General features: G+C 36.6%; 1 protein-coding gene across 3 annotated transcripts in view; it reads left to right on the top strand.

The window, feature by feature from the left end:
* Positions 1-26,412, top strand: part of pou6f2 (POU class 6 homeobox 2) — a 101,378-nt gene that overhangs the window by 39,357 nt on the left and 35,609 nt on the right. For all 3 annotated transcript variants that reach the window (XM_059524417.1, XM_059524415.1, XM_059524416.1), the window contains one exon: positions 13,716-14,113. In XM_059524417.1, coding sequence (XP_059380400.1) covers positions 13,716-14,113 — 398 coding nt within the window. The remainder of the gene's footprint in view (positions 1-13,715; positions 14,114-26,412) is intronic.

Raw genomic sequence — 26,412 nt, 5'->3', positions numbered from 1 at the left:
CTTATAGATGCGGTTTGTTAGTGGCAAATCATGTTTCTTCATATTTAGCCATCAATTAGTTAAAAACATTTAGTTGGCCGTCACTGAATACAATTGTTAACTTTAGGCCTACCAAACAAAATAAGACCTAACTGCGTCAGCTGGGCATCTGAAACGTTAAGGGCATGGAGTGTCCTTTGGGTGTCAAGTAAAATCAAGCTGTTAATGTTTGACATATTGGTGGCGTTTGTCATCTTGTCATGAAATGGCTTCACCAGCTGCCTGTCCTGCCACATACTGTTCTGTCCTGCGTGACTGGTGGCATTGTCACTCTGTTTAAACTGAGAAAAGAGTAAAAATCCCTGTCCTCAGAGAAAGAGAGTGAGGAAGAGAAACGGGGGTGGGGGTGTGTGTGAAGGAAGATTGGAAAAGACAATAATAATGGTAATCGGATATGGCTTTGTCCGTTTCGATCGAGGAGGCCACATTGCTTCGGCCCTCCTTTGGTAAAACTGAAAGAGACACACAAGTTGAGACCCAGGATGCAGGGCGGCCCACATATACAGTATGGCTCTGTGATTCTGCTGGGATTTAGCCTCCCTCCACTCATCCATGTTCGATACATATTTTATGGTAATTGCATCAGTCTACAAATAATTGGGAAGTGCCAGTAATGTTTTTTAAAGGAGTGAACTGGCAGTTTTCTCTCCCGATGAAGAACTGGTGCACGGAGGCCTGAAATAACTTAAGCCTCTCAAACTGGCATTAAATTAAACCTATCGTTTAGAGCGCGTTCACCGCGCCTCCTCCTAACCCAACACCCCCCCCCCCCCCCAAACCGCTGAGACTACAGCTCTCTGGAGGTAGAACATCTGAAGCAAAGCTCCATGTTTGTGCTGGCAGAGTCCAGCCCTGCGTCCATGCTCACTCAGATATGTAATGAAAGAGTAGGAGGCTGCTGGAGTAAGGGATATACATACATCCTGCAAACTGTTCAGCACACACTAGACTTGGGATTAAATAAGTTATAAAAGTAATGATGGAAGGAGGTGGAGGAGGAAGGTTTAGGAAATAATGGAATGAGAAATTGTAAGAATAAAATGTATTTTATTCAAAGAAGTTGTCAAAACTAGATTTATACTGTAGATTTGAGTTTAGATGTTTTTTTGTGCGAAAGTCGCTGCCATGATGCTAATGTGTTGTGGATGGTTGCCAGGATGATTGATAATGTGTTCTGAGTGGTATTTAGTGTGCTACCATACAGCTGGGTGTTTCTTCAACTTCAACTGGACACTTTATATATATATAAAAAAATTACATTTTAATTTATGCAATGCACATTACACTGTCTAGGAAACATATTAGCATGTCTTATTATTTGTATTTGCTATTTTATTAATAATATTGTTTTAATCAGACACAGGCATTCAACCCTGAAATATGAAAAAAAAACATTATTATATTTATGATATATAAACAAGGATTGAAATAGTAAAATAACAATTTAATACTAACACAAATACTAATACATAGCCTACATTTAAATGCATCATTTGAGATTTGGCGGAAATCACACTTGTGAAAAATTTCATGACTTAAAACTCCTGAACTGAATTAAAAAGCTAAGAAGTGTAAGAAAAATGTAAACGGCAATCATATAAATCATATATATATATATATATATATATATATATATAAATTCTTTAAAACAACTATTGCTTTTATTGATGAACATACAGTTCTTGACTGGAATCAGGTTGGTTAATTTAATAAATGTTCCAGTTTGTGAGAATACAAAGTTTGAAAACAAGCAATGTCATTACAGCAGAAATACCAAGAAGTATTTGAGCCTGTACCAGTGTAGGTACCACTTGCTTAAAAAGTAATGGCACATCTCTCTTCAGTGATTTATGCAATGAAGTCTAATACTTAGAGCTAGTGGTTTGATAAACCAGACAGGACGAGTTCTGAAGCCCTTGTTTAACTGCTTAAAGCCCAGCCTAGTCATTCAGCACAGAGGTACTATATTCCTGTTGTAATTTTCGGTACCATGTCCCCTATCTTATTAAAATCCTTACATAGACTTCTGAGACACATTTCATAGGCTTTCTGTTACCAAGCTCTGGAAATGGAAATTGATTAGTGATTTACATGGTCAGTGAGGGGAGCATGTACTGACGAAACATTGTAAATGAAATATTAGAGTCAGAGCAAGCAGAAGGTGAAAGAGAGATGGTAATCTGTGGGGACTGTTATTCCTGTCTGGAAGAACCCGGTAGCGTTTTTACATTTATCTGGGTTCTGCATGACTCGTAATGCTAATGGTAATTTCATGGGAGTGAAACCGAATGAAAATGGGGTTATCACACTCCACTGACAATGTGTGATTGTGCTCTGTCACAGGACCTCGTAAACCATATTTCATTCTTTTGTGAGTGTGTTTGTGTGTGTGAAGTGCATTTGTGTGTAATATGACTTATGGCTGAAACTCCCCTGCAATTTACTGTAAGAACTCAAGGTTTTACCTGAAACAATTAGACTGAAAGCGAGAACAAAATGTGTTTGCGTGGCGATAGAGAACTTGTCACGACCTATACGCCTTCCCCCTTTATGAAAAAAAGTCAAGTTTGGCAAAGTCCAAAAATGCGTAGGTGTTCAAATGAATTTTGCTCTAGCAACTTACGGCTTAAAAGAAGAAACATTTTGTCAATAAAGTACAGTGAAATCTCCAAATGAAAACAAGTGTATTGAATGTCCAAAGCGATCAATAGCAACCTCGCAGCTTATCATTGCTGACTTACAACGGAATCAATAAGAAACCTACACAAATCTGGCTTCGTCATTATGACTGTGCCGTTCAATCAATATCTAAAGAATCAGCCTATCAATACACATCACACAGCGTTTTAATACAAGTGCTATAACTTTCTCTTTTCCTCTTTCGCTTAAGCCGCTGCAGGTATATTAACAATTCAATCCATATAAACCCAGCAAACTTATTTTAATAAGGATCACTATTCAAGCCGATAGTGAGTGACACATGGTAAGCGTTTCATTTGTCATTTCATATCAGATGAAACGCCTAAATCTGAGAGGGTCCAGAATTTGACCCTTCGGTCGGGTGAAGGTCTATATCTCAGATAACGCCGCTCACCCTCCTCTCTCAGAAACACAAGATGCCGTGGTGATTTCTGACAAGGCAGATGGTGCTGAAACCAAGCCTTTTTGGAAGCGGCAGACAGGCTAAAAGCTATCTGCGGTTTCTAATTGCCATCTCTGGGCCTAATTACCTTAATTAATAGATGTGCTTTCTGGGGAAGGGCTTCAGATTCAAGGGTCTTCTGTAAGTGTTAAGAGGCCCTAAAAGGCCCCGGAGGAAGACAGGCTGGAGTGTAATGGTCCCTGAGGGCTCCTTGCTGAAAACACAGCAGGCGCATCAGGGTTGGATCATGTAGCCTGTAAGTAGACCACAGACGCGAGAGAAGAGGAGATATTGTCACATTAAACTCCTACATCTTTCACAAACAGGACAGAGTGTTGGACACTGCTGAAGGAGGAGAGGAGGGGGCTGAGGCAAAGAGACAAACTCAATGTCTTATTTTGCCCTCAGACATGGAACTTTTCAACCTCTCAATCTTTCTTTCTCCTGTCTTTTTTAATTTCTGTCTGTTCAGTGTCGGTTTGTTATTGTTAATTTTCTCCTGTATTCTCAGAATTTTTTCTAGGCATTCAGAATCATAATATTATGTATTTTATTTTATCACAGAATTCCTACAGAAATTAAGAATTTTAGAATTTCCATTTAGAATTTCCAGGCCTGGAAACATGATTAATAGTTAATAGTTAATAGTACCCTAGAAATTCACCTAAATTACTACAATTCTAAAACATTGACATTTTATAAGCAATATTTATTTATTTTTTAATTCCTAAAATATTTATTTTGGTTAAATTTGGTGAGTCCAGTTTTATAATAAATAAATCAATAAATAAAAGATCCTTATGTAATCAATCATGGAAAAGTCATTGAAAATGTGTAATTAAATAGTAATTACAATTAAATTAATAACAATTGCTACAGTTTTAATATATAATTCAGTAAAAAAAATGTAAATGGAAATAGTAAAGTAATTTAATGAAACAATTACTACTACTACAATTATTACTGTACCATGGTACTGCTACTTTTTTTTTGTAAGCCAATAAATGTTGAAGATGTAAAATGTTAACTGTAATAGTTAAAGAATACTATGACATTCATTATAATTTCTACTTTATCCTCTGTATTTTTTTTAAAGCTTCCAAAGCAATGCAAACCATAATAACTGTTCTGTTTTAATTGATTGTATATTTTAGATTTTATTTATTCTGTGAAATTTTGTAAGTTTAAATTTGATCTTTCATTTAAAAATGACTAGCAATATTTTCTACAGAAAATTCTCATTTGAGATATTTAATATTATGATAATGTTCTCTTTTTATTATATTTTTAGAGGAAATGATGACCTTCACTGACAGAAAGTCCACATAATGTATGCACGTCCTGTGTGCAGTACAGTATTTCATCATGATAAATCTCCTCGCTATGAGCCCTACGTGTGATATTAGCCAAAGCAAGTTATATTTGCTTTCCCGGCCTGGGCAGTTAATGTCCATCAGCTAATAGGAAATCTGTTGTGCTTCCACACAATCTCTGACCATATTTCTTTCCTCTCATTCTCTCCTTGTTAGTCTTTCCCTCCATCTTTTTTTCTTCTATGATTTCCACCCCCTTCCTTTCTTCCTCCTCCTCCTCCTCCTCCTACCCATCATGGCCGTTGTCGGTGTCCTGCACGAGCGAGAGATGTGCGCCTGTATGTCCGGGCCGCATATATTTGCTCTGATGATGTATTGTCCTGCTGAGGAGTTTCATTTACTGTGGCTGGCCTCTGCTGAACCTGTTGCTAGTCACTGAGCACGATAAGCGCATAAGTAGCACGCCACTTCATTCATCATGTATCGCTCAGACCACTCATATACCTCATAGGCCATGCAGGAGAGAAACTACTAAACCGGCAGAAAGGATCAGTGTGCTTTTTTTTTTTTTTTTGTGAAAAGCTGAGGACGTAATATACATCATATGCTTGTTTTTTTTCTTTTCTCCCCAAAGAGTTTTGCAAGGAAGACTGCTGTTTAAGATGTTGTTGCAAAATGGTTTGCAATGGTTCGTGAAATGGTTCATTGTGTGTCAGGGACAACCCCCCAAAAAACTTGTTGAGCAACGTACACAAATTTGTACGCATTTGATATTTCAGGATAATTCGCGTTTCGAATCAGCGGGTGACTTTTCCAGTCGTGCTTTCTCACGTATTGGGTTTTATTAAAATGCATTAGGAATCACAAGCGGTGTCATGTCACTTAGAGCTCTACGTTTCAACAGACCGGCTGCCCGCGGGCACAGAGCTCTTCTCCCCTTCGTTCGGTAGCACGCAATGCTTACATGCTCCGCGAGACGAGCAAAAGGAATAATTAAAGAGGTGACAGATAGTGCAATAAGGATTTAGGGCAAATCCTGTTGTTTAAAGCCGTTTCATTCCATTGAAATATATTTTTCTTTTACACACTTTCTCGGAGCCCTGGTTTACGCCCCGAATTGGTTTTTCGGTTACATGCGTACATATTCCGTCTTGTGTTTTCAAAGGCCAAAGCAAAGCACAATTCAGGCAGTGAACAACAAAGACCTTATGATGTACGCGCATTGTCTTTAAATCACTTCATTTCGACGGCTCTGCCTGCGCAGTCTCGCGCTTATCAACTTAAGGAATGCAGCTGCAGGCGGAACAACAATGATATAAAAAAAAAATGCATTTTTAATAGCAGACGAAAAGGGAGCTCAATCCTCAAATCTGACTTTTCTAAAAACATTTCTTCGTTTCTAATACGGATGGAATTGCTATCAAAATCAGACTTTAAATGAGGCTGTAATATGATGTGGATGGGCCAATTCTGTGCCGTCGTCCACCTTTCCTCACTTTAAAAGTATCCCCCCCCCCACATGCTTTTACTGTCAGTCAAAGAGCACTCTTTCTCCCTGGCGCATCAGGACCCGGCGGTATTGATTTTTCCACCCACTGAAACCACCTCGTGAGCATAAATTTTGCATTAGACACTAAGGGGAAAGCGGGCGGGGGTACAGGACCTCGAGAACTGGGCACATGGGACAGAGAAGGCAGACAGACAAAGATGCTCAGTGCAGGTAATGTTGGTGTGTTAAAGTAAGTGGTGTTTGTCAAAAAAGAACTACACTTTGCGTAATACAAAAATATACTTAAGTGCAAACTAAATGTATGTTTTTGGACACTTGCATGTTATTTGCAATTAATTGAATGTTTTTTTTTTAGCTAAATAGTTTTTATTGACTCTCTTAAGTAGGATTCTAGTACATCTTTACATGTAATTTCATAATTCTGTTGTCTTTGAAATTCGGTTAAAAAACGTAATTATATTTAAATATTATTTATACTGAAACTTCCATGTCATGTGTTTAAATATATTTGTAAATGCACATTTGTAATGATGAACTAGCACATGTTAACTTCGAATGTAATATTGAATAATATATAACAAAGTAATCAAGCATATTTAGTATTTTGCTTTAGTATTTAGTAATACATCAATACTTTAAAGCATGATATGAAAACATATTGTAAGTGCATTAGGAAACAATCATTCATTTAAGTGGCCTTTTATTGCCTTTCTATCATATTATTTGCAAGTGCGTTGCTTTAAATATACTTTAAAGATTTGAAGTTCACATAAAAAACATTTAAGCACATTTCTTGTTTTTACAAGGGGTTGTAGGGATTACCTACCGATTTTTACTTAAAAATATGTCACATTGTGTAAAATGGGTTTTAAATAGGATTTTATGTTTTACTCTAAGAAAGATTGTAAATAGTTTTAACTCGTGAATTTCCACCTAAGGCACTTTCTGAGGCTCTGTAAGAAGTTTTTATCATAAACTCTACTTTTACACCTTGTTCTCTCTGGAAGATGTCCCAGAATTCCTTTAAATCCCCAGCAGAGCCCATAGCAGTAATACACTTTGATCTGACATGCATGTCAGACAGGGGGCTTTGTGGTCTGATCCCAATACGCTGTCCACTTCAGCGCTATAAACACTCAGGGCCTCTCAACTGCAGTCTAACCTCTTTTCCGTTTAACATTGTCTGATCCCAAACCAAAGCACTGATAGGGAATCATGTAATAATGTCTGAGCTCCACTGTAAGCGCTGGAGATGCCATCTGCTAAAGATTTTTTATTCCAGGCCTTTTCCTTGGAAAAAATTTAAGTAAGGTTTTTATTAGTTTTTCAATAGGTGTGAATGCATTTCCAGATATAGATTATAAAATAATTCTAAATAATTAATGGTTCTGTGGTATATATATATATATATATATATATATATGTATGTGTGTGTGTGTGTGTGTGTGTGTGTGTAATAAAAATACAGTAAAAACAGAAATATTGTATTTACATACTGTATATAATATATTTTTACCGTATTTTTTCTTTTCTTTATTTTTTATCAAAAAATGCAGCCTTGGTGAGCAGTAGCTACTTATTTTAAAATAGGCTTTATTTTTGTTTTTTGTTTTTTATCTTATTGACTCTAAGTGTTCAAAAGATGATGTATAAATAAATAGTATTTTTTTATATATACTATGTATAAAGGAGACTGGGGCTACTTGTCACAGAGACTATTTCTCAATAGCTATAAAGTTCTGAGTCAAAAGCCCAATTACATTTACATTTAGTCATTTAGCAGACTCTTTTATCCAAAGCGACAATGGAAGCAATCAACAAAACAACAATATGCAAGTGCTATAACACGTCTCAGTTAGCCTAACTAAGCACACATACAGTAGAAAGATCTTTTTTTATTATATAATAAATAAAAAGAAAACAGATAGAATAGAAAAATAAATATTCCCAAACAATTGTTCTGCATGTTAGTTTCAAACATCTAGTTCAAAATCAATTTCCCCCTTTTTTGTAATTTTGCCTTTTCAGTTATTTTGTGTGTTTTTTTGTAACTGTTACTTGCATTTAGTCTTTAAATAATAACATTAAATAATGGCAGCCTTCCATTTTAACAGTCAACCCCTTGAGAGGCATTTAGTGTGTTAACTAGCCCCAATTCTCTCTCTGTCTCTCTCTCTCTGTCTCTCTCTCTCTCGTTCTCTCTCTCTCTCTCTCTCGTTCTCTCTCTGTTCATATGGTTTTGACATTCTTGCTATTCATTCCTGTTTGGTGTCTTCATATTGTCATTATGTGACCAATTTTTTAAATATTAGTAATTTCCTTAACCAGTTCCCCCCAGCAAATGTTGTCACACGCAAGAACATGATCAGGCATCTCTTGTCGTTCCTTTCACTTGTTTTTACACATCTTTCTATTCCACCACAGCCGTTTTCCGCAGAATTAATTAGCTCAGCGTTACTCACTTTGCCCTTGTGATTGGCCTTTAATTCACTGCGAAGCCTGTGTGTGTGTGACTTCATTTCTCTGTCACTATTATTTCGAAAGTGACCTGCATTATTAAAATTTAGTAAAGTGTACTGTTTTAGCATCAGCCCCTTTACCAGGTCTTTAACAGGATTAACATGTCAATCAATAAGATGCACATAATAGATTTTGCTTTTTAATTGTGATTTAACCTGTCTGTTACACACAATGAGCAATGTTTCCAATAATCTAACTGACACAGGTCAGTCTCAGATGCTCATGTTATTGTATTTGTCAGGTGGAAGCTCGAAAGAAAGGGGTGTTGTATGGGACATACAGACACCATCCCGTATTAATGAGAAAGGTGGATACTCTGCTTTGCCCTGTACATTCTCTTCGACACTAGAAACAAAAATAGTGCCATCACCCTGTCGGTTCTTGATGACCTCTGCGCTGACCTCTGACAATCAGGCGCTCCATGCTTCACACACACCCACACACACTTACACACATCAAACACACAACAGCTGATTTTTACACTGGGAGTTTGACGCACACACATACACAGGGTCACTAAGGTGAGAGGAATGAGCTTCTGTTAAACAGAGGCATCTCTGTGATCTGTTCTGGAGAATTCTGTTTGCTGCTACTTTGCTTGAGTTCTGGTAGGTCTCAAGAAGAAGGAAGAAAGAAAAAAAGTACTAAATTGGAGTGGCTTCAGGTGCAGGGAGGAAAAACAGAGCATCCGTACGTCAAGCAGGTCACAGAACCTGTCAGGACGGGCCTCGGCTTCATTTGTTTTCCTGTTGAGAAGGTTGCCAGGTATTATTTAATAACCATGAACTTTTGAGGGTCTGACAGGCTTTATATGTCTCCTTTTTACTTTAGCTTATTGAAAAAAATGAATTAAATAGGGAGGTAATATACCTGTTCATTTATTTTTTAATATGACGTGATTTGAATGTATTATGACCTTTAAAAGAGAAAAGGAAAGGCATACTGTATATAGTGTGCTATAAATAGTTGCTTTCTCCAAAGGCAGTGCATTTATTATTCATTTTTATTATAACGATGTATGAGCCATACTAGCACAGTGCTGAAGTATTTTCTAATTAAGTAAACTTGTGAAAAATATATTAACAATAATAATTAAAATAAAATAAAATAGTAATAATAATAATAATAGGTAAAAAAAAAGGATGTTGTGAAAAAAAAACTTCCACAGTAAATACAATTATTTTACATAAGTTTCACACACACACACACACACGCACACAGATTACATGGAAAATAATAATAATAATAATGTACACTACTTTTCAGGAATTTAGGATCAGTAAGATTTTGTAATGCTTTTGAAAGAAGCCCACCAAGTCTGCATTCATCCATTTAGAAAATACAGTAAGAACACTAATGTACAGTTTAACAGAAATATTACTACAGTTTTAGATAACTGTTTTCTGTTCGAATATATTTTAAAATGCTGTTTATTCGTGTGAACCTGAATTTTTTCGCAGCCATTTCTTCAGTGTTACATGATGCTATAAATCATTCTAATATGCTGATTTGGTGCACGAGACACTATTTTCAGTGTTGACAACAGTTGTGCTACGTTATATTTTTTAGCATTTATTTGAAAGACATAATTTGTAACATTATAAAGGTCTTTAAAATACACTTTTAATCAGTTGAAAGCATCCTTGTTGAATAAAAGCGTTTGATGTAAAACAACCATACAGCATTTATTAACTAATATTTTTGAAAACATTAAACTCTTTTAAGGTGGTCCGAAAAAAATAAATAAATTATATATATAGATAGATAGATAGATAGATAGATAGATAGATAGATAGATAGATAGATATACACATTACTATAGTTGCCCAGCATCCTTGAATTTTCTTCATTCTAGATGTGTGAAGTAAATACTGCTTTCTCTATCTACAATGGGAAGCCACTGTACATGTACATTTTCCAGTGGGACTGAATAGAACAGTGCAAATGTTGCCATTATTACATGTGTTTCTCATTACGCAAGAAAGAAAGAGAGTTAGTTTTTTTTTCAAATAAAGTCAAGGCGAAGGCGAAGTTGAATGTGCTCTTGAGTGCACATGAGATCCAGACTGGGAACCAAATTCAAACCATTGTGTGTTATGTTATCATTGTTCAGGGGGTTATAGAGGATGACTTTTATTCTATCCTGCTAAAGTGTAATCTGCTGTTTACTTAGTTAGAGTGTTCATATGAACAGAACACAAGGACGTGGAGAGCAGATGACGCTTTAGCATGCTAGAATAAAAGTCGTACGTTTGTGTATGTATTGTGTTTCAATGTATTCAGACTTTAGCAGCTCTGTTATTTCTATTGCTCCTTACTGTTAAGCTCAAGGTCTGCTTCATCTTTTCGGCGCAGCGAGTCCGGGTCTGTTTAAAGGAGAACGGAAGGTTAGCAATGTTTCGTAACGAGATGACAGAGTTTATAAAGCACTCGCTCTCAACCACAGTTTTACCTGCAGTGCTGCCCATATAATAAGCCACATGGGGCTTCTCTCTCTCTCCGTCTCTCTATTTGTTTTCCTTTTCTTTATATTCTTTTATTGTTCTGTCTCTTTCTCCGGTCTCACGACTGCTGCGGGAGGAGACCCTCCCATCGCCTTTGATCTTCCCCTTGGTTTCGATAATATTTTTGACAGGATTCAGGCTTTCTCTTTTCTTCATCCTTTTTTTTCTGTCCTCCTCCTATTCCTTTTCACTTATTTTCTACTTGTAGAAGCTCGCTCGGCTCCCTCTATAGTGGGGAGCCACATATGTACACCCTGTCAAGGCCTGCGAGACAACTTGCCCCAACATTTCAAGCGCGAATTGGACTCTTGGAATTTTCCCGGCTCAGATGATATATATAATTCATGCTGGGGTGTGAGAGCGGTGTCAACGTGTCAGGCGATTGAAGAAATGTAAAAGTGGGCTGTTTACTGGTCGAGAGACACTCTTTTTTTTTCTTTTCTTCTTGGAGAAGAGGAGAGAGGGCTTATGGTTCATCAAAACCTCGCCTGCCTGTCCGACTGTGATGCACGGGTAGCCACGCTAATCAAAGAAACGTCAGCATCAATTCTTAGTTATCTTCTGGAACAAAAAAATGTGCTGGTTTTAATTATTCATCTGCATCAATTAATTATGGACACATCTTGTCAAGTACGCTGTGCACAAACACATGCTTGACAATACATTACAAGTCTCGCTTTGTAGCTTAGCATCGATCCATTGTTCAGCTCTTTTGTGATTTATTTTGGGGATGTTTATTAAAAAATACTGCAAATCAGAACAAATGACCCCTGATGTAAGAAAACTACATTAAATCTATCGATTTATTGTTAATTAATTCATTGTTAATTATTGTTGATTTATTAATGTATTAATTTATTCACCATTTTTATATATATATATATGTACGTGTGTGTGTGTGTGTGTGTGTGTGTGTAGACACTAAATGCTGTTCTTTCCACATTAGAAGCAACTGTCTTCAAATATCTTGATATTATTTCGATATGCAGATATCTTGTCAATTAGAACATATGGCTTAGAGGATAATTATCGTAAATATCCTAAATAATATTTACTTAAAAGTAAAAGATATCTTCAGAGAATTCATTGTTATAATGTATTACAAGATATATATATATATATATTACCACAATGGCCATTTTTATTTTATTTTAAATGTAATTTTAAATATAGTACAATGACTTCTTATGTGTCAAAAGATCAAAGGAATTTAGATTTCTCATTGCATGTAAATATTCTCTGAAAAAAGTAATAACTAACGTTTTTTTAGGAAAACATCACAAAAATATGGAAATTATTATTATTATTATTATTTTAATTTTATTTTTGTGGTGTGTGTGAACAGGATCATTTTAGAATCATGATACCTTTTAGTAATATGGTTGTCAGTCACAAAACTGTGGATTCAACACCTAAATGGGTTCAAATATTGAGATATTGCAGTGAGATATCATCTTAGTGCCACCAAAGGAGAACATCTTGGTCTATTTCTGTAGTAACTCCAAAATAATGGTGCCCATAAAATGTGTGTGACATCTTGGCTTTAAGTGCATTGCAGAAGTAACATCTCTGTTTGATGATTTCACAGTGAAGAGTTCATTATCAGAATGTTGAGCAGAGGTCAGGCATCTGTCTGAAAAGCGTTCAAACAGAAGATCACATTGATTCCTTCTGATGTGTTATAGCAGTCTGTTTTTCAGTGTTGGCATTCATAATGTGTATGGATAATTTGAGTTGACTTTTTTTGGTATGTGAATCATCATTCAGTAAGTGTAGGAATAAGGCTGATTTTGACACAAACATGAATGGAAGAATCTCCTTTAAGAGCATAACCTAGGCCGTCTCGTTCTGTCATGGACTTTGTAAGTGAAGTCCAACTCAATGTATAGGTCTTTTAGAAATATTATATCTTGTATAATTTATTTTCTAACCCATTATCAGATATTTTTATTGTTGTTGTTTTAATACAAAAATCTAACAAAATGTATTAAAATAATTTAAAATAAGAAAAAAAATCTCCTTGTTTTCTTATCTAAAAAAGTATTATATTATACTATTATAATGCTATATAATATACTATTTACAGTTTAATAATGCATTTTTGGCTGTTTTTCTAAAATAAATAATAATTACCATTAATATGGTAATTTCATCTTTAAAATTAATGAGTTGTCATCTTGTTACAGTTATGCAAACGTCAATTTTCCTGTTACAGTTTGTAGCTCTAAGGGCTTTTTAAAGTGGCACATTTAAGAAATGCAGTGAATTACTTTAAATGATGTCTAAGAGTCCTCAAGATAAGATGGAGGATGTTCTCTGACTATGAAAGAATGAAACTTTTTTTTTTTAAAGGACGGTTCTTACCTCAGATTCTTCTTGAAGTCTTCTGCTTGGGCTGTTCAATAATTACAATGTACCAGAAAAGATACAATGTAATGGCCAGCAATCAGTGATGCTTCTGCAATTACAAGCTAAGGAAAGGACTAAGTGGTACAAGCACCATCTTATTGTCCAGGCCAAGGGTTTATTTTTATTTCTAATCATTATTTTTGTGGTTAAATACATGATGCTTGTCTTGTTGAAGGTAATTCGTTTATTTACTTATTTTAACTAGTATTGTTGTTTTATAAATACTTGCAAAGATCATGCAAGATATTAACATATTCCTCTTTTTTTTCTCATCACAGCTACCTCATCCCTAAACTCTCAGCTCCAGCATCTTCAACAGCTCCAACAGCTTCAGCATCACCAGCAACAGCATCATCATCATCATCAACAACAGCAACAGCAGCAACAACAACAGCAACGAGAACGAGAGCAGCGTGAAAGAGACCAACAACGAGAACGCGAACGTGAACAGCACCAACAGCTCTGTGGTCCAACACATCTCCAGCCACCTAGCCATCATCAGCTCACTCCTCCGATTCAGTCACAAGTCTCTGGACCTTCTCCAGGCTCTGCCTCCATCTGTTCCTCCTCCAATCATAGTTCAGCCCAGCCTCCTCAGTCTCCGCCCCCTCATAGGCAAAACCAATCACCAGCTCACAGCTTGCCATCACCTGTCACACCTCCTCTGCCACTACAGGTAAGATTAAAAATATTTTATTTTATTTTATTTTATTTTGTAACTGGGTGAATTTACTAAACACTTCCCCTTTAATATAATAACCACACTTTCCTGCATTTTTGTTATTTTGCATTCAGCTTTTTTATTTTTATTTTAAATCATTAAAGTAATGGGACAATCAACACTTCCCATTTAAAATAATAACTGCTTTTTTTCTGCATTTATATTATGACAGACCAATATTTTAGGTTGTTTTGATCTGCAAAAAAAGGAAAAAAGAACAAAACCTTTAATGTGATATCAAAATAATTCCTCATATTTCCGGACAGCCGTAGCCAGCAACCTTTCTTGTATTGCTCCTCACCCAGTTCACCTCTTGTTTACACACTAAAAGTGAAGTTATTTAAAGCTGTAATATAAGTTGACTCGTGATGGGGAGCAGCTCCAGAGTGCTGCTTGGCATGGGGGCAGTTGAGACCGATCGACTCAATGTAATGACCCCTAAATATGATGTCGCCTCACTTAAAGAACTCATTCTTCTACATTATTCACAACATGTCTGGAAGAATGGAGCTCTGGAGTGAGACGAGGTCTAGGATGAATGTTAGAGAATGGGGCAGTAATTCAATTGAATGATTGAATCTGTCTGGGGAAATCTAGGATATTACAAATATTGTTTCTGGAGGAGGTGCCCGTTTGCCAAGCTTGTCCCTGAAAAAAGAATGAAAATTGAAAGTTTATTGTTAAGAGTTTATACCAGCCATCTTGCTAGCGAAAGCAATAGACTATTATTGGAAATGAAGAGCTGCAGAATATTGAATTACGAGTAATGATGCTTTTGGTGTAACTTCATTTGAAACAATTTTATGATAATCACTTATTGACATGTTGTGAAAATGTATAGTATATGCAGCCGACTGAACCAGATTAGTTTTCAAAATATTTATCTTTTTCAAATGACATCTTGCATTGGGAAGTCCAAAGAACCATATGCCAGTGTTAGCTGGATAAGATGAGTTTGTTGATATTTTATTTTGTTATCTGTTATTGTCATGCAGGCTTATAAAATTGAAACAAACCCCACAGATGGCACACATGAATTGCTCTTCCTTCAGATAGCTAATGAGTTTTAAAGGGGCTATGTCATATCAAATTTGCCTTGATCCGACATTTTCATTAATAAAAAAGCTTTTTTGACAATGAAAATGTAACTTTCAGTTCTCAAAACTTCCTCAGAATTAGCATTTATTGAAAATAATCTGCAAAAAATACTGCATCAGTTATGGTCTGACCCCTTCCAATTTTCACACAGCTTGTGTTTTAAATAACAAATATAAGTGATGTTTTCATATCTCACTCTTTTAGTGGGTCTGTCTATCCATCTGTTCTTCCTCTTCCTCTTCTCATCTGGCTGTCTGAGTCGGTCACTAATAACATGCCCTCTTCCCTACATGTCCCAGTGGTTTCATTTCGGTTTGAGAGAGGCCAGGGTCGCCTCTCCGTCCTTCCCTGCATTCATCAGCGTCACAGCCCTTATTGCTCTGTGCTGTACCACAACCCCACTTCCCCTTCCCCCTTTTTATGGCTGCCATCAGTTTAGTCATTTATTTCACCTTCTGTCCCTCTGCCCAGCCTGTATACTCACCAGCTGGATCCTATGGGCCCCCACACTTAATGGTATCCAGAGCCCAGAACTAGTGGTTTCCGAAGGATTCTTTACGAAAGGCCAGCCATATATTTCTTCATTTGCAGTTGAAGCACACCTGATTTGATCTGTCAAGTTATCATCAAGCCTTTCTAAAACATGATTCAGAATAGAGTAAATGGAAGGGAGTGGCAGTGGGCCCTCCAAAAGCTTGGCTTTAATGCATGATGTTGCAACTCTCTGGCTAGATTCATCTTCAGGTCTAGATGTTTGTGAATTGTCTTAAATGTGTATGATATGTGCACAGATTTTAATATACATGTATAGTGGTAGATGAAGGTCATGTAGGTGTTTTGTAATTGTGTCTGTTGTAAGGGATAATGTAGCTAGTAATGTAGGGAGTCAGCTCGTCAGTATTGCAGAAAAAAATGGTTAAGAATTGCTTATAATTCCTAAAATGCTTATACATTATTCTGCTTTTTACATAGCTTTTAAAAAAAATAAATGAATATTGATACACAGCTCACAAAGTCAGTTAAATTAATTTAAATTACTTTTAATAATTTTCAAAGTCAGAAAAAAGGTCTTTGAAAGTATTGTGACAATCTAAGGAGCATCTTTCTAAAGTTGAAATACTACTTTAAACCAAGGCAAAAACTGCATTTGGACCCAGGACAAAGCCTTGAGGAACACCCTTCACCTAGGGTGTGTTATTTAAACTTCTCTACTGGTTTTTAAATATGAGGACTTTCACTTACCAAGGTTTTTACCAAGGCAAAAACTGCTTGAGGACCCAGGACAAAGCCTTGAGGAATACTCTTCACCTGGGGTGTGTTGAAAGAGCTTCTATGTATAGGTTTTTGAGCTGTAATTTATGATTTTATCCCAGTGGTCCATGATTAGATTTTAAAACTATGAGTTATTTGTGATTATCTTTATTAATCTAAAGAGAGAGTGGCATGAGACGAGAGACGACGGCATGATTACCTTGCCCTTCACTGTGTGTGATAGTGAGAAAAAGAGAGCGATAAGTGTGCATGTATGGTTGTGTGTCAGGAGGGGTTTGAAGTTCCCGCTTCATGGGGGTCCACATTACCACTTAACCAATGTGACTGTGTGTGTGTGCCAGGGTTTGCAGGCCGACTGTCCTGTGGGGCTGAAGTTGTAATTGGGCTTATGTTTATGTCTGCTTGAAAGTTATAGCATACTCCACCAGAGTGATGTTACTAGCCGTTAGGGACAGCCACAGTTAGATATTGCGAACACCTAGAGAATTTTGGGAATGTGTATTTCCAGGATCTGTCATAATTATCCCTTCTGGTCATACAGGTACCTCCCCGCCCTCTCTGTTTCCTTGCCTCCCATTCCTCTCTTTGGTTGTAATCATTCTAGTAAGGTAGGGCAGACAGGTCTCCTATTATCTGAAGACACCTAAAGGCCCCAATAGAGGCCTTCTGTTGCTGAACTGACAACATGACAGCGTGTTAGCATCCCACTCTGATAATACCACAGTCAGTGTGTCCAGTGTACGAAGCTAAGTGCTCACCGCCTGGACTCTTTCTCCCTCTGTCTCTCTCTCATTTTTCTTGTCTTGTCTTTTTTTATTTGGTCAAAAGTTCAGACAGGTGTTTTTTATTTTATTTGTAAGTCTCTGACGCTGAACTGAGTACCTTTAGACAGTTACATTTTATGATTTTCCAGTAACATTTTTCTGTAGCCAGTAATGTTTTTACACTAATTTCAGTGGAGATTCATGCTTGTTTCATTATTTTAATCTAACTACAGTCTAACCAAACTAGCATTAATTAGCAACTGCTACTAAGCCTGTATTTGGATGAATGTGGTAGCTTATTTAAACTTATTAATGTATTGTAACGAGTGCTGTCAAACGATTAATTGTGATTGATTGTATCCAAAATGAAAGTTTTTGTTTGCATACTATGTGTGTACTGTGTATATTTATTATGTATTCATAAATACACACACATACAGTATATGTTTAGAAACTATTTACATGCATTTGCATGTATATAATTGTATTTATATTATTTATATTACAGATAAATATATTTAATATATTAACATATTTTTCTTAAATACATACATGTATGTCTGTGTGTTAATAAAGACATTATAAATAAACATAGTACACACATATTATGAAAAAAACAAACTTTTATTTTGGACGTGTTTGACAGCACTAACTGTAACATATAATAAGTAAATAAATAAATAACAAACTAGGAATAAACTGTTCATCAACCTTTTATTGAATCAAACTGATTTACTACAAAAAATACTATCTATTAACTACTACTATCTATTAACTAATCTACTATTTCTTCAAAAAAGTACTCTTTAAACAATTTTAAGCAGGAAAACGTGCTTGAATTGATAGCCTACCTAAAAAAAGCAAAAAAACAATGCCCCCTATGTTATTCTGAACATGTATAACTTTCTTTTCTCTGTGGAACACAAAATAATATGTTTTGAATAATGTCTCTATGGTTTTCAGACCCAGTTGATTTTATTTTATTTTATTTCAAAATATCTTCTTCTGTGTTAGTGCCGTTCCTACTTCTATTTAGCTCTCACAACACTGTTATCAAAATATTACTATAACAATAATTTAATCCCAAAGTTGAAAATCTTCCTTTCTGTTTTTTGAAAAACTGTGATGTATTTTGCTCTCAAAAGCAAACTCTGCTTTTGAGAGGCAGCATGAAAAAAAAAAGAAGAAGCAGGGGAGGTAGAGACAGGCTGTTGTGACGACAGCCAGACGGTGGAGATTATGAAATTTGCCTAAGTGTGTTAATTGGCTGATTAGCGGGGTGGCTGGATTTGCAGGTGCTGATTGATTGGAGCGACAGGGTTTCTCCACGCTGAGGGGACTCGGGGATTTGAGGAGGAGGGGGCAGCTCGGTGGGCAAGCCGGTTACACCGGAATTGATCTTAATTAGATCTGAGAGACCTGCCACAGCAGAATGGTCACAGCGATTAAAATGAAAAACAGGAGAAATTACTGATCAAATTAATCATAATGTCAGCCTACAGCTGTAGGTCTGCTGTAATTTGCCACTCCACTGGCTTACATCAGCCCTGAGCCACACGCACACACTGATCTGTGCACAGAGAAAGAGAGAGAGGAGAGCAGGGCAGACCATCCACAAACACACACACACAGCCAGGGCGTACTGATATAGGCACATATACAGTATATACACTCATGTTGTGATGATTTTGTGACAAATGCTTCAACTGCCTTTTGTGGAAACTTTGATACATGATTTTTTTTTTCATTATTCATTGATTAATGTCAATTTCAAAGGAAAACATCATTTATTTAGAGTAGATTTTTTAAACATTATAAATGTATTTACTGTCACTTTTTGCATCAGTTTAATGCAGCCCATTTCACAGCACGTAAAACTACTATTCATAGTTCGTTCACTAACAGTCCTTGACCTTGCCATTGTGTCTGCCTCCATGGTTCCAGGGCAGACAGGAAGACAGAGAGAAAGAGACAGGAGAAACAATAAGGGTACAAAGAGATCTCCTGTCTGGGTGTTTGTCTGTACAGTCTTAGCCAAAGGGTCAAGGTACAAAGCTACGCCAATCTGATGACGAAAACGTGTTCATTACTGGCAACTTTCAGATTTTCTTAATATAAAAAAGCCCATTCACATTAGAAAATGCATAAATTCAAATTTTGTACATCCACGTGATTCTGAATCTGCGTCACCTCATTAACTGCCATTGAGACAGCAGTAACGGACTGTTTTCTCCAGGTACAGTACATGGACCTCGGGCCACCTCGGGCTTAGCTGTCTCTCTTCCTTCTCTCAGTCAGAGTGGCTGTAAGGGTCTGCCCGGACCCCCGACCCAGAGTCTTACAGCAGTAATTACAGGCTACTGCCTGGTATTCAGCCAACGGCAATTTACTGCCTCAGCGTATGGACGACTCACCCCTGTCTCCTCTAGCTCTCTCCGGCTTGCTCTTGCATTCCTAACTTTCATCGCTCTCCCCTTTCCCTCTCACCTAACCCCTTTTCTCTCTCTCTCACTCATTCATACTTTTTCTCAACCTCTCTAGACTGTACTGCACCCTTACTTGTTCATCTTTTACCCCCACTTTCTCTCCCACTTGCCCATTGCTCTAAGACACACCCCTCCTGATGTACTGATGTGTGCCACGGGAGACTCAGACCCAAGAGTGCTGCAATTATGCCTCGTCCTTTCTATTCTCTGCTCTTCTCTTCTCTTCTCTTCTCTTCTCTTCTCTTCTCTTCTCTTCTCTTCTCTTCTCTTCTCTTCTCTTCTCTTCTCTTCTCTTCTCTTCTCTTCTCTTCTCATCTACCTCCCTCTATCTTTGTCCATTCACCGCCATTCCCCAGCAATCAGCCATCATTATAGCTTGCTCCTGAAACCCCATCCCTGCCAAGGTCAGGCGCCCTTCCAGCGCACATATGCTCATATACAGACACGGATACACACACATGCCAGTTTTGTCTTTCCTAGTGCCCCCCTAAAAATATGTTTTTTGTCTCTCTTAGGGACTCCCCAACCCCTTTATTATAATAAAACAGCATAAAGACTTAAAGGTTATCTAAAAGAAAGTTTTTCTGTAATTTTTCAACTGCTTTTTAAAGCAACACCCCAAAAATCCAACATTTTTCAGCAACTCCCATCCAACCACTTGTCAACAGGGAGAGCACTTTTCACAATCCAATCAGTTCTGATTGGATAAAAAACTTTTTTTACATTTATAAAAATTTTATAAAAAATTACATTTTACATTTTTAAATTTATAAAAAAAAAAAAAAAAAAAAATATATATATATATATATATATATATATATATATATATATATATATATATATATATATATATATATATATATATTCCATTTCACTTGTCAGAGTTAATAGAGTGCATAATAAAACTATGCAGTGTTTCATGTTGACATGAATAATGTGTGTAACATTTTTCTGTGCAACGGGCTGCCTAAAGAGTGTGTAATTAAGTTGTAGGATTATTTAATGTAGGATTCTTTTATTGTGTTTTGTTAGATCTTAACACAGTACTTCCTATGGAGCAGAAGTTCATTTTAATGGCAAATAAATATTTAACCTCTATTCTGTTTTATTTTTTCCTTCCCTCACTTGTTTTATCCATGCTCTGTATGGTCTCTTTTCGATCTCTTCTATTTCTTCTTCTTCTTCATTCTCCCCCTCTCTCTCACTCTCTCACTCTCTCACTCACTCATTAATGCAGCCCAACAGACAGCCCTTCTTAAGAAGGCAGAAAATTGCCTTACATAACGAAACTCCCACTATATGAAAATACAAATGTGCACTGGTGACTGAAGCAGAAAATAAGACTATTGCCCATCAACAGCAGCACAGCGTTTGGTATGAATAATTATAAAGCTTGTGATGCAGCCAGTGAGGAAAATCTGGGTGCTGAAAGCAAAGCAACTTTTTATTTACCTAAAATGAGGGATTATTTTCAGAAAAGAAAAAAAAAGAAAGAAAAGAAAAGAAAAGGCAGCACAAGGGCACCTAATAAGAAATAAAAGACTTCCAACTGTAGATATTTGGATATGACAATTTGACATTTACAATAAGTAACTTAATATATTCTGCATATTCTGAGTAACTAGTTTTATTAAAAATCCATTATGATTATAATAATAAATAATAATAATATTGACTTCTTTTTTACCACAGAAAAAAAAACCTTGATTTAATCTAAAGAATTTATAATATTATTTATTATAAAACCATTATTACTTATTAATTTATTTTACAATTTAAAACATAATTTGGACAAACAGTTTTGGATATGTTCATATTTCCCATCCAGGTTGATAGAGGCTGTACACATATACCTAATTCTATGAGTAAAAAAAACAAAACAAAAAAAAGGGCATGGGAATATCAGCAAGTTGGCCCCTAAATGAAATGTAATTGAGGGAATTAACTGTTTTTCTGTCGCTTCATCTCTCTTTCTCTCTCTTTTACTAAATAATAGGGGTGATCTTCAAGGTTATGTCCTGGGCCCTATTCAGCTCCTTCTACAACTCTTCCTTGCTATAATATTTATGCCTGCATCACCTGCTCCTTCACAAATATCATAAAAGTAATACATGAGGCATGTTAACACAGGATAATTGTGTGGTTAGGGAAAAACACATTCATAATATGATTCATCACTTGTTAAGTTTGTTCTGAACCCTGTGAACTGCCCAGAAAAAACACAGGAAAAAATCTGGTCAGTGTTGTGTCCAAATGTTGCCAATTCATCACTCCACTTAGGGCTGAGTGTGTGTGTGTGTTAAAGTTTAGTTTAGTGTATTTGCATGTGTGTGTGTGTGTGTGTGTGTGTGTGCGTATAAATGGATACGTGGGCCAGGTTTGTGTTTGTGTATTATCGATTGGACCTCTGACCACATCATAGCCACAGAGCCCTTCTCACTCACCATTAATCTCAGTGCTCTGAGTTCTCAAATGGCAGCTGGCAGCCCCAGCTCCAAACCCAACCATTTCTCTTCATTAGCTCGGCTCACTCTGAGACGCCATGTGGAGGAGTAATCATTTACCATTATACTAGTTATGAAACTCACACACAGCTGACGCTGGGCTTTATTGAATAGAGGCCATCAAAAGATCACCAGCCATTGATTAAGCCAATATTAAAGTCATTCAAATGTTGGATCTGTATGTCAGACAACAGCAAGTGAAAAGAGATGGCATTCTGTTTAAATGTCGGAGAGGAGAATTTGACATGATGAATTAAAATAGTTAAAGTTTCCTCAAATAGAGACATGTTGTTTCTGTAGTTTTTCACTAAGATTAAGATGTGCAATAGTTTGCTTTCAGTCATTTAAAGACAAACAGCCATTTATCATTTTGCATTTGATGTTTTTATTAATTTTATCATTTTTTTATCACAGGAAGTTACAGGGGAGATTAAAATCTGATGGAGACCTGGTCTCAGGTGGGGATCAGAAATATAATGTCAACTTTCCACAAAACTGATGGTCTCTCGAACAATTTGTTTTCCAATAGTAGCGAGTCCGAGTCTCACAGTTTACATCTTTTTTTTTTCCCTTACGGAAATACTAGCTTTATATGTGTAACACTGCAGTCAGCAGTTTTGCTTGGAACTTTAGTTTTGCAGCAAACATTTTCATTAATCAATCACATGGAAATGCGGCCAAAAAACATTTAAGGGTGATTTTTCAATAGGAAAAATGATAAAAGATGGAATTTGTAAATATATAAATAAAATATACATTTGTTTAAACCCTACTGGAGGTTACCCAGGACTGCCTCTTTGCAGCAAAAATAGAGCAAGGATGACTGATGGCTTAAAATTCTTGTATGGATTTTAAGGGCTATAGTTATTGAAGCAGGATTTTGTATAATGACACCAAAAGCAGTTAATTATGCCTGGAGTTAATGAGTCACATGATTGATTGTCAGCACTGGGTAGTTCATCACATCTTTATAGGTACATTTGTCATTAATTTCCTTCCTTGTTCCTCTGTCATTTGCATTCTGGCCTGTTAAATGTGACCCCTTTTGCCCCCTCTTTTCCCAACAGTTGTGCTTTTTATCTGATGAAGTGTAGCATTTTAAACAGCCCTCGTGTGCGTGTGTGAAGATGAGGCCCTTTATGCTGCCACACAGTTTTCATTGCAGTGCATCATGGGAGAACTGACCCAAGACTTCCAGCTTAGCTTCTTCAACTTTACAGCATTGCATGTCTTTTTATTCCTGTTTTTCTTCCTCTAGCTTTTTACTCTCTCACCTATTCTTCCCTCGAGTCGGTATATTTCTGTTTTTCTCTCAGCTATTTATTTATTTGTCAATGGGAAGGTGAAATGGGTCTCTGTAAGTAGCGTTTTTAGTGTGAGGAGTCCAGAGGATACGGCAGGTGATGTGCTCCAGGGGTCCAACAGGGGAGCTGAGGTGTTTGGGACAGTCTAATGGTGTTTTGATGTACCCGGGCAGAGGGGAGGCTCCAGGCTGGGGAACGTGGGAGAAAGAGACAGGGTTTTTTGAAGGAGGTAGCATAAGGTCTGGAAGTGACGCTGGGGAGACTGTGAGCATGCTCAGATGTGTCACTTCTGATTATGTCCACTCTCTATAATGCGAAAATAGAGAGACGGAGAGAGCAAGGGGGAAAAGAAAAAAGGATGAAACAGAGGTGTGATTGTCTTAGGAACTGCTATGATGCAAAAACAATTTTCTTTCGGCTTTTCAGATGTTTAATAGCAGTCCTTGTCAGATCTGTCCAGACGCTGAATCTGTTGTCTATTGTCCTATTTAACTGATAAAGAAAAGCTGCACATTGAAGAAAAAAAATAGATTTTTAAAAAAAAAATTACTTTAATATTCAGTGAAAAGGCAATAAATTACTGATTAGCCAATAAATTACTGATTAGCCAAATTACAATACAAATATAATATGAACTTTATTTTCTGACGTTGGTTTCCCACATCCATCATGTTTTTTTTTAAATCGTTAGTTTTTTTTTTCGTCTTTGAAGGTTGTGTTTTAGCAGAGAATGCGATTAAGTCTAAATTTCTAGTCTGAACAGAACAGGCGGAAAATGAACTCTAGCTTTTGGAGTGCTCACTTTGATGTCCAGAAGTCCCTTGCCATGGTAACGGCAAGCTGTTTTTTCCCTTGTTCAGGAGATTACATGGGTTGTTGCTCCATCTGACCCCGCTGGTCAAACGGCCATAGCAGGCCTCAGAGAACTTAATAGAGTTTAAAATTTACTCACTTTGCCATGAGGCGAAACGTGTAAGAAGTATCTCTTTCTTTCTTTCTTTCTTTCTTTCTTTCTTTCTCTCTTTCTTCACTGAGGACTTGATTAATGGCTGCTGAAAATTCAATTTTGCCATCACAGGAATAAATTGTATTTTAAAATAGATTTAAATTATAATAATAAAAAAGTTATTTAAAATATTGTAATGTGCAGCATTTGTGAGCATAAGAGACAAAAACATTAGAAAACATTAGAAACTTATTAGATCAAGTCATCTCTATCAGAACCCTTCAACTTTAACCTAAGAGGAGGCGTTTTGTTACATTTACTCTAAAAGGTGCTTTTCTGTAAAAAAGGATGCCAACTGTTTAGACTCACACACACAAAGATACAATCAACACAAATAGTGGAGCGGTAACATGGTTTCCTGCCTCCCCACATGGCTCCAAGTGGAGGCAGCCTGCCGGAAAATCACCTGTTTAGATGACAAACACTGCAATCCCCTGCAATCCACACATTCTCCATGTCTCTTTCCTGCTGCCCCCCGAGTTACGGACTCTTAATCTGCCCCGCTGTGCTGCTGAGTGTTTTATAATAGGCTTAAATATTATTGATCGCTCCAAAGAAACAGTAAACAAAAACTGAACAATAAGGCCTTTTCCATATATGCCAAACATATAAAAACGTGGCATATACGGTCTGGCACATTTTATTTACTTAATCTTAAACTTTCACTTAATTTCGAATTTAAATATATACTATAAAGATCATTGATTGCATGAGTTTTTTAAGGTTTACAGATATCCTCAAAATTCAAATTTTGTACAGCATACAAGTACAGCATGTAAAATACATATTCATATGTTAGATGATGACAAATCTGAATGTTAAAATCTAAGAAATTAGCTTGCAATATTAAAAAATATCCAATATGAGTCAATGATGATCAATTGAAAACCAAATAGACTACAATTTAGCGGCTGCGAGCACACTTCATCTTTAAGATACTTGCTCTGAGACTATGTTTGATTCTCTTCTCAAGTTAAGCTAGGAAATGAACTAGAGCAGATTCAGATGTCAGTGGATCACTGAAGATGATCCTATATGTATCAGCTCATATAATTCACAGGCCTTCTTATCATTCCTGGAGAACGCATTTCATCTACTCCGTCAGAAAGAAAGTGAAGGGGAGAGAAAGAGAGAGTGTTTGCCCTCAGATAGGGTGAGAGGATTATCTATGGAATCAATCCCTGCTTGATATTGCCATCCTTGTCCATCTCTCTCTCGTGCGCTTTCTCTCTGCATCTCACCCCCTCTCAGAAATACATGTTTTTATTATCTGAAGATGTTAGTCCGAGATAAGATGCTCCCTACGCAGACACCTTTCCTGCAATCACAAAGCTATTCTGGTTTTCTATTTAACAGAATAAGCATTCACAGTGTCACTGGGTTACTCGGTAGGAAATCGCAAGCGACTTGAAATTTTACTAAAGCGCGACAATAAAAAGGATGAGTGCATTAGACAAAGTGTTGAGAAATAATTTGCGGTTGTTTTAAAGTAGCGTCTCCATGCTGCCTCTGCATACAGGAGAATCATTTGCAAATCTCTTGACAAATTCTGAAGATGAAAGGCTGAAATGTCCTGAAGTCTCTGAGAGCTTTTACCGCTCACAATAGCCACATGGTGAGGCATTGAGGAGCTAAAATCGTTGCCCTTAACATTTTGGGTCGCTGATATTATCAACTGGCACTTGACTTTTGCAGAAGGACAAAGAAACGCCGGCCACAAAGAGGCGATTTCTGTGATTAGTGATAAAAAAGGGTGACTTTCAGTCCAGGGGACATAGTATCAATCTCAGCCAATTTTAGGCCACCAACATGAAATATGA

The sequence above is a fragment of the Carassius carassius genome, chromosome 35, assembly GCF_963082965.1.
Source record: "Carassius carassius chromosome 35, fCarCar2.1, whole genome shotgun sequence".
Classification (NCBI taxonomy): Eukaryota; Metazoa; Chordata; class Actinopteri; order Cypriniformes; family Cyprinidae; genus Carassius; species Carassius carassius.
Note: the sequence above shows the minus strand (reverse complement) of the source record. Positions and strands in the feature narration are given on the sequence as shown.